Consider the following 16,762-nt stretch of genomic DNA (forward strand, 5'->3'; position numbering starts at 1 on the left):
ATCAACATGGAAGCTACCCACCTCTGTCAACATCACACTCTTGAGAAGATTCCCTGATGCTTGAGATTGCTTGACTCTCGCTACGTCCCAGAGGTGCACGTTGGTCCCGGTCGCTCTCACTCGCAGCTGTTGATAAATTATGCCCATTGCAGAATACATTATTGGAGTCTGAGTCTGGGATCTCTAGCAGTGTGTGTATATCAGCTGGTTTCACTTCTGCATGTTCCATTTCTGCAAAACTCTTTCTGTTCTCTAGTGCTGTTGGCATAGGAACAAAATACACCTGTACCTCCACATCCCACGAAAACAAAGCTATTCAAGACAAGAGAAAAGTCCATTCACACATATCAGTGTCGTATCAGTTATGGACCAGTGCTGTACCACAGTTGTTTGGTTAAAATCTGTGATGACCACACATATCTGTGATGACTCAGTGCAGTATCAGTGTTGAATGTTATGCACTGATGCCAATTCTTAGTATTTATTTGGTTTCTCAATACGAAATTCTCTATAGAAGAATTGGCTAGAATATGTACTTCTGCAGAAAATGAGGATGTTAGTAAGATGTTCACATTTTCCCACAAGTCATCAGAGGTCACATCTGGTTCATTATTCTAAACTGAACATTATACAAAATAAAAATAAACAAGACTGGTGAGCTGTCCCACTCCCACATAACAAAAGAACATTAATGTACAAAAACTGTACAAATCTGCTGCTAGCAAAATCCCACACTAATGACTCTGTGTTGTAGAACAGAACGTTGTAAAGAGTTCTGAAGGGTTCTGTTAATGTTATATGACACTCAGGATTACAGACTTTTTAGATTCGTTTATCACCTAATATTCTACAAAAAAAACGTTTCTGGCATGAAAGTATTTCAGTTCTCATATGAGAAGGAAGGAAGACACTTGTTCATTTAGGTCTGTTAAAATGAAAGAGCTGTTGAGTATATCTTTATACGTTCCTGGGATCAGGGTTTGTCAATGGCAGACAATAAACAAATTTGCAGTGGACCAAACCAAACTCACAGACACTTCCTCAGAAGACCGAAATTTCCGTCCCATACAAGAACAATACCTTCCTGCCACTAATGCCCTCTGTGGAAGGAAAACAGAATGCCCAAATGACAATACCAGAGATAAGCAAGAACAGCCTACCAGATGCTACTGAACTCTGATCTAAGTTACCAACCTTCTTGCCGATAAGGACAATACATGTGGGAGAAGTTGGTTTACAGGATGTAAAATACACAGTGTGGGCACTTTCTTGTTATTTCCTGTAGCTGCTGGTAGTGTCAATTTGCAACATTCTGACATCATTCCTCCCTATCTAATGACCTTCTTCATAGGCATGCTAGGCCAGTCTAGAGTCTTTCAAGCTTATGCCCACATTCCCAGAGCAGCACAGCTAGTGGCGTACCTGCATCATCAGTGTAAGTTCCGCCACATTTACAGGAAATACCAAACATGCAACTTAATGTACGCTGTGGAATTCTTTCTGGTCTGGTTCTCATGAGCGAATTTTTACGAATATGTTTGTGTTGAAGACTATCCTAATGTTGTAAAGATCCCTTATATATCTGAATTTCCCAAAAATGGTCTTCACACGGGGGACAAAAAAAATGTAAAGAAGCTTTTTCCTATTTTCCAGACGACTTCTTCCACAAAAATTGTTAAGTACTGAATTCGTGAACCACTAGGGATAACCAGTCAGTTCCACTGAATATGTCTTGTCATTCGTAGCATATGATAGAAGTTATACCGTGTAACTCGGCGGGAAACAATTTCCATAACTTTTGTCAAGGGAAAGAAAAATCAAGAATGCCATTCTCCTAAAGTAAAGGTAAAGTTGTCTGTGTGCTTAACTAATTAAGCACTACGCCATGAAGACATATGGGGGAGTGGATGTATAGATCCCCATTTTCTTGACTTCAGCAGTAGTTTGAGGGTAGTGGTTAGTGTCACACCCCTGCAACTTTACCCTGGTACCCAATGGACAGGAGGCTGGATGATGTGGGGAAGAGAAAGTTCTTGACATTACCGGGACTCAAACTTTGATCCCTCAGCTGTCCAGCCCATAGCCAAGCACTATACCGATTATGCTATATTAATTGAAAGATCAATACTCACTACTTTTAGGCTTTACTGTCTTATCACCATTGAGTAGAGGACTAATATCAGCAACAGAATCCTGTTGTTGAATTTTGGTATCCAGTATTGACGCACTTATTGAGCCTGTCTTGGAGGTGGTAGGCAGTTCAAGGCTGGCATGGTCAGCAGTTGGTTCCAATGCAGTTATGCAATGATGCGCTGGTATCCGGGGTAGAGGTGCAGATGTGGGTGCTGTAACCTTTACACCTTCACATTCTCCAGTACTTGGTCCTTCATTCCCAACATCACAATCTGGATCTTCCGCTGCATCTGCGTCTCCATCACCATCCACCTCAGTTTCCAGATCACCAGTTTCCTCGTGGGTTGCAGAATTGTTTGGTAGTTCCTCCAATTCTTCAAGTTGCTGGATTTGCTTTTCTAGTAGCTCAGCCTGGCGTTTAGCTTTTTTCTTTAATCTCTTCTTCTTATTCTTGGACATTTTGGCGTTAAGATCAGGAGCCTGATACTCCTTTGGAGCTGTGCTTACTGATGAACAGAAATAATATTACATTATTTACTTATTTATCTGTTCAGTTAAAAAAAAATTACAAAGATGATAAGCCCATGGGACAAAGCTTTCTTTTTCTGTGCTTGGAATCAAGCCAAGATCGTAAAGGGGGCACATAGCTATAATCTTGGCTATGGGAAGAGATGTGCGATGGTATTCTTACTTCAAGCCTGAGGACACTTCTGATATGCAAGAACTAAAACAGTGTGGTATTAGCACAAAAATAATGTGCCTACTATATATATACTTGTTTATTTCTCTGCACTGGACAGGAGACTGCATGGACACTACAATGATTTCAATGTGTTATATATTATAGTTAACAGAAAAGTCCCAATTGCATTTCCAAGAGTAAAACACCCACCATCCACACTAAATTATAAGAGGTCCATGGAGCTTATTAATACTTGGAAATAATTATAATGGTATGGTATAATAATTGGAAAGAATTTTAACTTTTTACTCCCAATACATTTTTTCAACTCTTATGTTTGTTGTAAAGCATAAAGATTTATTTATAATAAATTATGATTTGCATAAAATAAATACCTGACAAAAATTACACCTTCACGTTCCTTTAGTAAGTCTAACTGAAGTTCAAAAAGGAGTATACTATTCCTGTATTACATTATTTAACCCCCTGCCCCTCAATATCAAGCAAGTTGCATATGACATTAATAAATTTAAACATAAATTGAGAAATGTCCATGATTTATGCTAACCGTCTTACAGTGCGTACAATTTTTCACCTTACTCTTCTCTTTTGCACTACATGTTTCAGCACCAATGTGCCATCTCCAGGTGCGTTTTCTCTATGCACGTCTAACTACTGCATTGCATGCCCTGATGTCTTCATATTAAAATGACTAAAATATATATTCGTCATATATAATAGATTTTAAATATTAAAACTTTTCAGGATTCATCATCCTTACGTCATATCTCAACATGCAAATCACGCCAATCCTCCTCTGTCGGAGCACTTCATACATTCGTGTGTATCGTGCTCTTTGTTGTGTCTTGCTCCTGTGACTGCGTGCGTTATACTACAGGCAAGCACGACAATAATAATATTAAAATGGATCTTAGAGAGATAGGATGGGATGGGATGGCATGGATTGGATTGATCTGGTTCAGGATAGGGGCCAGTGGAGGGCTCTTGTGAACACGATAATGAACCTTCGGGTTCCATAAAATGCTGGGAAATTCTTGAGTAGCTGCAGAATTGGCAGCTCCTCAAGAAGTGGTCAGCTCCAAGAGTGAGTGAGGTGTGAATTTTAAATTCAAAGTAATGTAATGGAATTCATTATTCTATGTTGCATACCTAGAGATCCAGGTAGTTTTATTCCCATTTTCTGCCACTGAGTGGCTTCAGATGCCAATTTACGAACATAACTTTCCTCCACACATAAAAGGATATTTTCTGGCTTTATGTCAGTATGAATAATGTTACATTTTCTGTGAAGATAATCTAGCCCCTCCAACACCTGAAAAGAGATGAGTAAGTGCATAAAAACCAAAGGTAACTGAGCATAAAGGAGCATGTCAGGAATTTTAAAAATTTCTGCAATTATTACTGGTATTCAAATATGTTAATATTCAGACTTTTGTAAAATTTACCTATTTATTTATGATTTTCTATAGTTTCTGCAATCAGTGTTTTGTCTTCATCCTTAATTTTGCCTATCCATAAACAAGAATTGTACAGTCAACTTCAGACCATCTGCTCACTGCTCTCATGAGCAATGGGTAACAGAAGGGAAGGTTTGAAACATGAAAAGCTGAGATGGACACTGTGTACATAACCTCGGCCTTGATATTTAGGATACTGGCTTGCTTAATCTATAAATCACATGATCTTTCAAGGATAATTGAGAACCCACTGTAAAATAAATAAAATATATTTTTTTTTCCTTGGCACTACAGCCCCAGTGAGCCTAGGCCTACCCCCATGAACTTCTCCGTTCACTTCGGTTTTTCTAGATCTTACACATTCGGTAGGACTCCTTGGGCGGGTGATCAGCTCATCACAAGGCCTCTACCTGTACACAAACATAGAAAAACGCACACAAACATCCATGTCCTGAGTGGGATTTGAACCCACAATCCCGGCTTCCGAGCGAGCGAAGACAGTGCACGCCTTAGACCGCTCGGTTAACGTGACCGGCTAAATAAAATACATGTATTTACTAAATTACTTTTATAAAATCATAACCATTTAAATGTAACTTATTTTATTTCTTATAATAATGTTACTGAGACAGTCAAAATTATTATTTAGCAAAAGTATCTTAGAAGTACCTGTCTTACGATGACTTTCACATTTTTCAATGGAATACCCCGGTAGTTGCTGCGAATAATCAATTTAAGGAGGTTATGACCCAACACTTCAAAGACCATGCATACGTGGGTTCCATTTACTCCACTGATTTTGAAGTCATCCAACAATTGAACAGTCTTGTCTCGTTTCTGGTCCTCTACATCACTTTCTCGTACCTGTGAAGAAACATTCCACTAATTCACGTTCTTCTTCATCTGTCACTAAAGTCTGTTACTTGTTATATTCCAATTCTTGAAGCTTGCGATAATGTTACTGTTGCATTCAAGGCAAAATCTAGGTTTCATGACATTAAGAACAAATTTTCTCACAATGGAAACTTAATGAACCAGAAATATGTCCCTGGCCCAACAGAGCCTAATTTCAAGCAGAAAACACATTTTTAAAATGGAAAATAGTCTCTAACATGGACAATTACTGTGGACATAATACTCAATGAATGTTAAGACGTTCGTGAATAATTATTAGTCTGTGAGCTACAGAAGTCATGTACTATGAAATGACATCTGGCAGGATGATCATAGGCAATGGAGTAGCCACAATACATTTTGACTGTGTCACATCCATATAAAACATTAGGTAAAATTATACAAGGGAGAGTCGGTAAATACAAGGTGTGTCCCAAAAGCCATGAAATATGTTTCTTTCCCGCGCTCCTACTGGTCGGGGCGCTTGGAACCGGTTGGGTTGGGGGGGGGAGGCCTTTAGCTTCACAGCGTGCCCAAGGTCAGTCTGCTTGAGCATCGGAGGCGTCAGTATCACTGATTTAGTGCACCTGTGTTTTGTGACCATGTCACGGCGTGCGATACAACGTTGGCCGGTCAAGTTCTGCACAAAGATCAACAAAAAAGCTGCCGAAACTCACGAACTGCTTAGGCAAGCCTATGGGGAGTCTGCTCTATCATATGTGCAAGTTACAAGGTGGGTGAAGAAGTTTAAGGAGGACCAGGAAGGAGTGGAAGATGACCCCCACTCTGGATGGCCATCAACAAGCCAAACCGATGAAAATGTGACTCGTGTGCGTGACTTGTTGAATACTGACCGTCGAATGACTGTCCGGTTGTTAGCCGACACTCTGAACATTCCAAAAACCGTTGTGCATCACATCGTTATAGACGAATTGAACATGTGAAAGGTGTGCGCGAAGCTGGTCCCCAAATTGTTGACGGATGAGCAAAAGGCCAATTGAGTGTTGATCACGAGTGAATTGAAGGAACGTGTGGAAATTGAACCTCATTGTTTAGACTGTGTTATTACCGGTGATGAAACGTGTACATTTGAGTATGACCCAGAAATGAAGCGCCAGAGTGCTGAATGGCACACCCCGGCTTCCCCGAAACCGAAGAAGGCGAAGATGAGCAAATCCAAAGTGAAAACAATGCTCATCGTCTTTTTCAACGCCAAGGGTGTGGTCCACAAAGAGTTTTTACCCCAAGGACAGACCGTCAACACTCCCTACTACGTGGATGTTCTAGAAAGATTAAGGAAAAGGGTCATCAGCGTGCAAAAAGACATCGCCGCTAACTGGCGGTGCATCATGACAATGCGCCCAGCCACACGTCTCTGCTCATCCGTGAGTTCCTGGCGAAGCACCACGTGGCAACGCTGCCGCAGCCACCCTACAGCCCCGACCTAGCTCCGGCCGACTTCTTTTTGTTCCCGAGGATCAAGACTGCACTCAAAGGACGCCGTTTTGAAAGTATTCAGGCTATCCAAGCGGCCGTGACAACAGCTTTAAATGAGGTTCCCGTCGAGGCCTTTGAGGGGGCGTACCAGGCATGGGAGAGTCTATTTCATGACTTTTGGGACACACCTTGTAAATCAGACAGGAAGTAAAACAGCTGTAATGGAAGCAATACGTTCTCTATTAGCATCAGTAGGTAGTAGCATAGTTAAGCATCATGACAGTCTAGGTAGCAGACATGCATGCGCATGTTCACAGGCTGGATTCAGTGTTGAAATGGAAAATGTGCTTGAGATGTGTACTACCGAGGAGTAGTGTTCTGTTTTGCATTTTCTGTGGGCAAGAGGACTAATGCAAAGGATATTCATAAAGAAACATTTCCTGTTTACAGTGGGAAGAGTTTGTTGTGTAAAGCGGTTCATAACTGGGTTAAGAAATTATCTCAAGGACATTCTAAAACCACAAGTGATGCCCAAACAAGCGCAGAATTGGTTGAGAGAACAGTCAAGACATGCTGCAGGTTTCGACACACTGGTAAAGCGATGGGTACAAGTGTATCAGTGTTGGTGGAGGATATGTCTAGAAATAAATGTTTTCCTCAGGTTTGAATATCACATATTTCACGTTTTATATCCATTTGTGACTTGTTTACTGACTCTCCTTCATATAAGTTTGCTCTTCTACCATGAAGACGAAGTCAATAGGTTCCTCTGAAGCTACATTCTGACATCAACTTCTTTTGCATTTACAGCACTATCTCATAATATGAGTATGAGAAAGAAAGAAATAAGAAGGAAAATAGGAGGGATAATGACGATATTTCAGCTTATCTGCAATACTTAATGTAAACTAATACAACAAAATACATCACAAAATGTCATTAACATAAAACAGCTACTGTTAGAGTAGACACTTCATATAAAGATAAATGACTGTCATCCATACAACAACACAAATTTAAAAACTTACACATTTGAGCAATTTGATTTCATCCAGGGCTGTCTCAGTGTAATGGGCAGCACTCTTTACCACTTTGAGAGCTACAAAACGTTTGGCCCTAAAACAGGATCAAGTTTAACATTTAAACATTTGTCAGATGTCTCAGAAAGACTTTACATTGTAAAAACACTGCAGGGAACTATGAACTAATTGTATTCCCTTAAGAAAAAAGTTTTCATTTTGGATCCATTTCTTCTGTGCTAGGTGGTATACATGGGAGACAGGAAAATCTTTACAATTTAAGGAAGGAGAAAATCGTGTACATTAAGAGTATTAGCAATGATCACAATGGATGTAATATGTAAAAACTCAAATTGCAAAGATACTCAGTCCTGTAGCCTTTGCTTGTACTTAAATTATTAGAAGAATAATTGACGCTTTATGTCATCAACCTCCCACTACTTTCTGTTGATAAATGTTACAGTTCTGTCTGTTGACATACCGTTTGCATAGGCAGAGTGTGAGGTGGAATGAAAGTCAGAGGCTGTACATTTCGCAGTTTATTATTAATTTTCTATGAACTACCAAAATTATTTTTGTAGTTTATTTAATAATACTGTCAGTAACTCAACTATATAGCTATGAATGATTGGATAATAGTGAACAATAAATTGGATTGGATGTGAAAAGAAGTGGTCTTCACAGAATTTAAGGCACTACCCTGAAATTTGCCTGGAGGGGCTGCGTAAAGCCCACAAATCACAAATCATGATAGCTGGTGTCCCAGCCAGGATTTAAACCAGTGTGGATACAAGTCAGAAACACAACCACCTCAAACAACTTTCTTAGTAGTTTAGTTATTTCCTTGGAGTGGAGTGAGACAGTCCACTTGGTATGTTGGCCACTATTGGCCTATTGTACCAGCCCCAGATGATAGATGATGAATGTGGAGCAGTTGGTGGAAGGATAATTTGCAGGGGAAACAGAAGTACATGGAGAAAACTGCGTCAGTACCAATTTGTCCACCACAAATCCAACATCACTTGACCTGGGCTTGAAACTGGGTTGCTACTGTGGGAAGCAGGTGGAGAGCCACCTTTCTCAGTATCAAGGTTATACATTTTGAAGAGACGTGAAAGAATGATGCATGGAAACAGGTTAAGTGACAGAACATGACTGAGGCCTATTTTAAGAACTACTTAGAATATTACGTGACATCCACCTGAAAAGATGTAAAAAACTAGTTCCTTAAAAAAAATCAGTGAAAATTTTGATATAAAATATATGCTTAATATGTTGTGCTTACTTACATCAAGTCCCAGCACAGCCAGACTGTAGAAAAATGACCCCAGCCAAGCTTTCGGACCACATGGTATCGATTGTGGAACAGATCGCCAATTTTTACAGGATGATATCCCCCTGCAAACAGAACATGAACTAATCATTTCCAGACTTAGTACATCTAGTATGGAAGTGTTGCTAGGATGGTTTGGCTGTCACATCAGACCCTGATGATGGGATCAAAAACAGTCCCCGATGAAGCAATAATTTTTAACCAATCGACATGTCTGAGAACCCAAGAAGATTAGCTGTAATAATACATTATGAATATACTACTACATACACAGTTATATTTCATAAGGAATCACTCCTTATGATATTTTGCCCATGTGCATGTCCCCTGTAGTAACTTCTGAACCAAATGACAGATCTTCAAGAAACTTGTTGTGAAGGCCTGAGGGGGTATCCCTCAATTCATACTTTTTAATTTCCTAACGTAAATAATGGATCGCCTCTGTCTAGTGGTCAGAGTTGCTACAGATCTAGAGGTCCGGGTTCGATTCCCGGCGTTACTATATTTTCTGAGAAGTGGTGGGTCTAGAAAGGGGTCCACTCAGCCTCGTGAGGATAATCGAGGAGCTATTTCACGGAAATAGCTGCTCCGGTCTTGAAAACCGAGATTAACGGCCATGAGGATCCGTTGCGCTGACCAAGTGACACCCTCTAGCCGCTAAAGTTGGCACTAATTTCGCCGACAAGCGGCGGTCGCTCGGTCAATATAGTTCGCTTGTCGACTCAAGATAGGGAGTAAAACATAAATAATATTAACATGGCGACCATGCGAACTTCTGGGCTGAGTGACATTAGTACTACTTATACCTAGGAAAGATGACAGTAGGATCTTAAAATACATGTAACATTTTTTTTTAAAACAATGAACTCAAGTCAAACATACAAAAGTTCAGAGTTTGGAAATCCTTTTGCACTTATACAATAATCAGTAACAGTGAGCATGATTTTCACTATTCTTATTGGGTACTACAGTACCACGTGCATGAAACTCGGTATGTTTTGCTACACTATGACAGTTCAAAACGTTGTGTATGTCCTCTGTATAAATTTATATAAGATTTCAAAGTTATAAAGCTCTTTTTTGAAACACCTTGTATATTCCACTTTTCGAGCACCAATGTGCCCGAACTTACCTAGTAGCGATCCTGCTTAAATTTCACATACTCTTCTGTAAGTCACTTAAAACAATCAGGACACCATTCTAAAACATTCTGTACTGCCTATGTTTAAGACAGCTTTGAGTGACAAAGTTAATCAGGCCCGCATAATGTCTAAGGAATTTTGAAAGTCACTTGTATCAACATATACAGAATACAGAGATGCAGAAAACAACATATAATATTGAGAAACCATCAATCATTACAACAATTCTGCATACTTCTTACCAGTATTTAAAGAGACAAAAAGAAGCAGAATGGTATGTGAATACAACCTCTGTGGCTTTAGTCCACAAGCGAACTACACCGACCAAGTGACCGTTGCTTGTTGACGAAGTTAGTTCAAACTTTAGCGGATAGAGGGTGTTGTGTGGTCAGTGCAATGGATCCCCACAGACGTTAATCTCGGGTTTCTAGACCGGAGCTGCTATTTCCTTGAAATAGCTCCTCAATTATCCTCACGAGGCAGAGTGGATCCTGTTCCAGACCCACTATTTCTCAGAAAATCTAGTAGCGCCGGGAATCGAAGCCGGGACCTCTTGGTCTGTAGCCTGGAACTGTGACCACTAGACCACAGAGGCGGTCATGGTATGTGAATGTAATAAAAAACAGTGTGTAACCATTTAAGAAATTGCCGAGAATCATACATTCTGAAAAGTGCACTTCTCTGATTTGCTAACACAATATTCTGGGCAGTAAATTACTGAAGTGAGATGTCCACAGATAGTACAATGGAAAATCTCTGCCATTCCAGCATGTTTCACTCTGTTTTATGCTGAACATCCAATTTGTCAGGGTGTGAAAGGGAGAAGAAATACACGATTAGGCTTTATGGTGTACTAACAGACAACTACAAAAGTACAAATGGTTTTAGGTCTGATGAAGGGTAGCAGTAGGACTTTCAACTCTCCTCAAAACAGTGTGATAGCATCCTGCCTCCTTCTACACCACTTCAGGTACTGGTCCGTGTTTATGTTATTCCAAATGACACATAAAACTTTTAAGCGGCTGTCATATGTACAGATTTAACTCACTCACTCATGGAGCTGAGCCCTTCTTGAGAAGCTGCCAATTGTGAAGCTACTCAAGAGCTTCCCAGCATTTTATGACACACTGAAGAAGCCTTAAATTGTAACTAACTGCTGCATTTAAAACAGCTCTCACTGGGGCTACAATTCACAATTTAAATATCACTAACTTGCAGTAGTGTAGTTGGTTGGGGCACTATGCTACAAGCCGGAAGGTCGCGGGTTCAAGTCCCGATGAGGTCATTGGATTTCTTTTAATTGACCTAATCCTTCCTGCAGCACTATGACCCTGGGGTCGACTCAGCCTCTAACAGAAATGAGTACCAAGAATATTCTTGAGAGTAAAGCGCGACCGGCGCGTAAGGCTGGCAACCTCACCACTGTCTGTGAGCTGATTGTCCACAAAATGTGGGGAGCGTAGACGTCTCGCAACCCTAAGCACCTCCATCATCTGTTACTTTACCCTACATTACATATCCACATGCTAATTAAGTATGCTACGCTGTCACATTAAAAATTCAGAAGTATCCTGTGTTCATGACATAAACATTACATGATGTCACTCATATGTCTTCTTTGAAAACCCTACATCTCCATGCTGGGCTCCAGAATTCACCAATATCCTAGCATGCTACAGGAACACACACGCGTTCTGACAATAAAGTTCGCGAACTTGCCACCGTGTGCTTGCCGTAGCAGCAGTGGATACAAACCGTAGCAGGGTTTGATCACATCTTCGATCCCGATCTGGTCAAGTAGGATTTGTGGTGGACAAAGTGGCGGTGGGGCAGGAATTCTCCGAGTAGTACTTCGGTTTCCCTTGCCAATCTTCATTCCACCTAATTGCTCCACAATCACCCTCACCTATCATCTGGGGCTGGTACAATAGGCCAGAAGTTGACGCAGTACAAGGGACTTAGTCCCACCCCACTAGCAATAAAAAAACGGTTTGATCACGGTGGCGTATCAGCGTTTCACAGCTGTGTTGTTGTTGATCTATGGCAGTCTCTTTCTGAATGGTATCTATTATTGTCTGGGTGTGTTTTGGTGTACCATCAAGAGAATGTAGGTGCTTGAATCAGAGCACTGTCTGTGAGGGAGTCTTTAGCTAGTAAACACATAACTGCGTAGATACACCCTCTCCATTCACGTGATCTATCCCCCAGTGACTTTCTTCTGTTCCCGAAGATAAGGGAAAATATTGAAAGGAAGGCATTTTGATGACACTGATGATATCAAGGGTAGTACGACAGCACCTCTGAAGGGCATTCCATAAAACTAGTTACAAAATTGTTTTGAAGGGTGGACTAGGCGCTGGATTCCCAGGGGAAGTACTTTGAGGGCGACCACAGTGATATCAGCAATAAGGTATGTAACACTTTTAGCGTGGTGAGTTCGCGAACTTTATTGTCAGATCACATATGTTTAATTAGCACTTATATCTGCAGGATTTCATTAAATTAAGAAAATTAATCACCTCTACAGTAATCACGAGGGTCCTCCTGTTCATCGTCATCTGATCCCAAAATTTCCTCTTCCTCTCCTTCAGCGGGGTAGTTTGAAAATGTGTTACGAGGTTCTGATCTGTATGGAAGAAAACAAACATGATATTTAGTACACATTATTCTGCATGACAATCTGAAATAAATTAATTCATCAATGTGTGAGACAGGCTCCGAGCAAAGCTGCAGCATATTCTTGCAGTAGCCAATGCATTAATCAACTAAATCGCAGCTGATGGTTGCATACGAATGTGATCAACTTACAAGACAACTTCACCAGTCTCAATGTCTCGACGGCAGTGTACAAGCTTCCTGTTTCTTTCGACGCACCCTTGAAGAACTGCGCCGGCAGAAACAGAACGCCGTGGACGCACATTTGGAGTGGAAGGAGGATCAGAGACTTTCCAATCGCAAATTATAGGATCTACTTCCCAACTGTGTGGGCCAAAGGGAACTTTGAGCACACGGAACCCAGCACCACGTCCTAATACACATATCAGTGCAGCCAACACCAACAGATGCAAAAAACATCTTGCAGTGTGGGCAAACGAGTCACTCAGAGGGGTTAAACTCAATATTCTGCCCTCTCCTACTATAGGGGTGGTTTCTTCGACTTCACACACAGCTCGGTGGTCGCTAAAATCGACACCCCTCCATTCCACTCGGATAGAATTGTTAATCTGAGTTTGTCCGTCGAGACCCAACCACTCCACTCGCATTGAATACGCGAAAACCGAAGGTTTTGCTTCACACGCCATGCCATCCTCAACACAACGAATCAGGAGGTGCCAAACTATACAGAAACCTTGAAATTAGGATCTTTGAAACTGGCATAAATTTCATACGCTCAAAAGAAATTTGATAACAGCCAATAACATTTGAAAATAACTAGTCTGCGTCAACTGTTCACGGCCAGAAGATAAACACTGAATGCACACACTTTCTTTCATTTTTCTGTGTTGAGATGCATGTCGCACATTATAAACATCTTACGCACATACCATTGCACCCCCGGTGAAAATTAATGAAAATACGACACCACCTAAACCGCCCTCTTCGATGGACACATTTACTGCCACTTCTTCTTCAACATTGCCTCTTCTTCGAGTTCACGGTTTCGTTCATTTCGAGGGTCGACCTAAAGAACTAAGGATTCCCTAATGCTACAGTGGAACACCAGCCAAAATGACACGCAATCCTTTCGTAGGTCATCAACTGCTCTACTCAAATACAAATGCAACATTTTACAATTTATAATTTCGAGAATTTGTACAGTGATGACGCATTCTTATTGAAATGATCGTTATGTATAGGAACTGAACTAATGAGTTTGCGAAGCAGACTTGAGATGTGGGCAGGAAAATATTGTACAATAACACGGGAAGTAGTCTGTACTGCCTAGTGTATTCAGCTGTTCATTCGGGCTTACGGCCAACTACACCAATATAGCGCCGACACAAATACTTAACAGGACGGACAGTGGCGGCTATGGTCATGGACAGTGACGAGACAAAACGCGGAATTCTCATGTTCTGCGTACCTCCCACATGGTGACTCAACCTCACTGTACGCTGCGGTCCCCCTTGCACTTATTATGTCAAAATTAGAGGTTTACATGACCATGACGGTTCATGCTGTGGTCTTCTGGATTATGACGACGTGCAGGTCGGTAGGTGGGTACAAACGTTTCGGAAAAACGACCTGACTCCATCACCTACCCTGAAGATGGAGGCAGTATGTTCCTCCGAAACGTTGGTGCACATACAAAATTACACAGTGCCATAAACCAGAATACCACAAGATCATAGTTACGTTCGTACGGATGTGAGAGCACGCGATCATAACTCTTAACGCCATGGCAGACCCACTACTTGGATAGACTTCCTCTAATCACAAAAACGTAACTGGGGACAGTCCATCATATGGACGAGATGCGAACTGGCGATCTCTCCATTACAAATCGGAAGCGTTACCACTCGATAATAAATTCCCATCTCTTTTAGGGCACAAGTCTTCTTTAACTACTCGTACTAAACGGGATGTATCGAGAAGTGCTTTCAATTCGATTGGAGAGTCGTCTTGTGTGTTCAACTGACTGGAAGAGAAACTCGCCGAAAGAAACCAGACTCCACCGCCATCTGCAAGATGGTTTGCAATGAAATTAGTTCCGCGGAAAGACCACTAAAATGCAAACATAAACCCGTTAACACCATTAACGACTTACATATGACTCGGTCATAAACCTTTAGGCTATTTATCTAAACAGACATCTAGGCCAGACCGAAACTTCTCAAACCTGTAGGATCTTCAAAATGTTGGCCTACGCGGTAGCGTAGTTGGTTAAGGCACTATGCTACAAGACAGCAGGTCACGGGTTCGATTCTCAATGAGGTCAATGGATTTTTCGTTTAACCTAATACTTCCAGCCCCACTATGACCCTGGGCTCGACTGATCCTCTAACAGAAAAGGGTACCAGGAATGTTCCTGGGGGTAAAGGGCGGCCGGAGCGTAAGGCTGACAAACTCACCGCCATCTGTCAGCCGATGTTCTATAAATGTGGGAGCCTCGACGTTTCACAACTTTACGAGCCTCCACGGTCTCTTAGATGGATAGCTTTACCCTCTTTTATTCAAATCTTGAATGCAATTACACAGTACTTACTTTCACAATAACTGGTCAGAAATAAAACGTACCTCCTTGAATTGATCTTAATTAATCGGAATGTAGAATTATCCACTCAAATGGCACACTGACCAGTCACGTCCATCTACTGAACAGGTTGAGATTGTGTGCAGCTAAACATTCACCCCCTCATACGTCCTCATGGCGTGCTGTATGATTAATCACAAGACAAACTCCGTGACCTGTAGTCCGCAAGCGAACTGTACCTACCGAGCGACCGCCGTTTGTCGCAGAAGTTTTTTTTTTATTGTTAGTGGGGTGGGACTAAGTCCCTTGTACTGCGGCCACTTCTGGCTTCTTGTACCAGCCCCAGATGATAGGTGAGGGTGATTGTCGAGCAACTGGTGGAATGAAGATTGGCAAGGGGACACCGAAGTACTCGGAGAAAACCTGCCCCAGCACCACTTTGTCCACCACAAATCCCACTTGACCAGACACGGGATTGAACCCGGGCCGCCGCGGTGGGAAGCCAGCGACTAACCGCTTGAGCTATGGCGCGGCCCTTTCGGAGAAGTTAATGTCAACTTTAGCGGATAGAGGGTGTCACGTGGTCAGCGCAACAGATCCCCACGACCGTTGGTTAATTTCGGTTTTCTAGACCGGAGCCGCTATTTCCTTGAAATAGCTCATCAATTATCCTGACAAGGCTGAGTGGACCCCGTTCCAGATCCACTACTTCTCAGAAAATCTGGTAGCGCCGGGAATCGAACCCGGACCTCTGGATCTGTAGCCAGGAACTCTGACCACTAGACCTCAGAGGCGGTCTCTAATTAATCACAGGGTCCACTTTTTCGGGTCCCAAGAATAAACGACAACCTATTTCATTAATATGCAAAAAGGGAGCGAACAATAAAAGCACAGGACATTCAGCTGCGTCTGCCTCCCCCGCCAACCTTGAAAATACTCACTACCCTTCCCATTCCACACCCCCAGTTCTAAAGTAATACACCACCTAACTGAAGAAATACGAATTACATAAGTAAACATGTCTGTTTGTGTACGTACAGGTATTTACATTTCAATTATCTCATTACCTGTTTCGTCCGTTTATTTACTTAATATATAGAGTGGCTTCCGATCACAGTGGCCGCGAGGTCTAACGCATCAAGGGTCGTTGCTCGCTCGAACGCTGTGATCGTGGGTTCGAATCCTACTCAAGGCATGGATGTGTGTATTGTGTTTATCCTATGTTTGCGTTGTTCTGTGTGTAGGTAGAGGCCTTGCGACGGGCTGATCCCCTGTCCAAGGAGTCCTACCGACTGTGTATAGGCTCAAGAAACTGTAAAAGCGACCAAGGCCCAATTGAGGGCTGGAGAGCCACAATAATAATAATAATAAAAAATAAACACAGAGTGGTATAAAGGTCAGTTAACCTAAACGTTCTCTCCTATTGTCGGGAATGCTCATATATAAACCT

General features: G+C 41.7%; 1 protein-coding gene across 4 annotated transcripts in view; it reads right to left on the bottom strand.

The window, feature by feature from the left end:
- Positions 1 to 16,762, bottom strand: part of LOC111863235 (SRSF protein kinase 3) — a 97,904-nt gene that overhangs the window by 9,846 nt on the left and 71,296 nt on the right. For 3 of the 4 annotated variants that reach the window (XM_023849355.2, XM_023849356.2, XM_033750978.1), the window contains 7 exons: positions 12,638 to 12,744; positions 8,933 to 9,041; positions 7,653 to 7,740; positions 4,963 to 5,157; positions 3,986 to 4,148; positions 2,133 to 2,639; positions 22 to 258 (listed from right to left, as the gene is read on the bottom strand). In XM_023849355.2, coding sequence (XP_023705123.1) covers positions 22 to 258; positions 2,133 to 2,639; positions 3,986 to 4,148; positions 4,963 to 5,157; positions 7,653 to 7,740; positions 8,933 to 9,041; positions 12,638 to 12,744 — 1,406 coding nt within the window. Of the gene's footprint in view, positions 1 to 21; positions 259 to 2,132; positions 2,640 to 3,985; positions 4,149 to 4,962; positions 5,158 to 7,652; positions 7,741 to 8,932; positions 9,042 to 12,637; positions 12,745 to 12,926; positions 13,985 to 16,762 lie in introns of those variants that run through there. The other variant, XM_023849354.2, reaches the window with a different exon arrangement.

Source organism: Cryptotermes secundus, unplaced genomic scaffold (assembly GCF_002891405.2).
Source record: "Cryptotermes secundus unplaced genomic scaffold, Csec_1.0 scaffold688, whole genome shotgun sequence".
Classification (NCBI taxonomy): Eukaryota; Metazoa; Arthropoda; class Insecta; order Blattodea; family Kalotermitidae; genus Cryptotermes; species Cryptotermes secundus.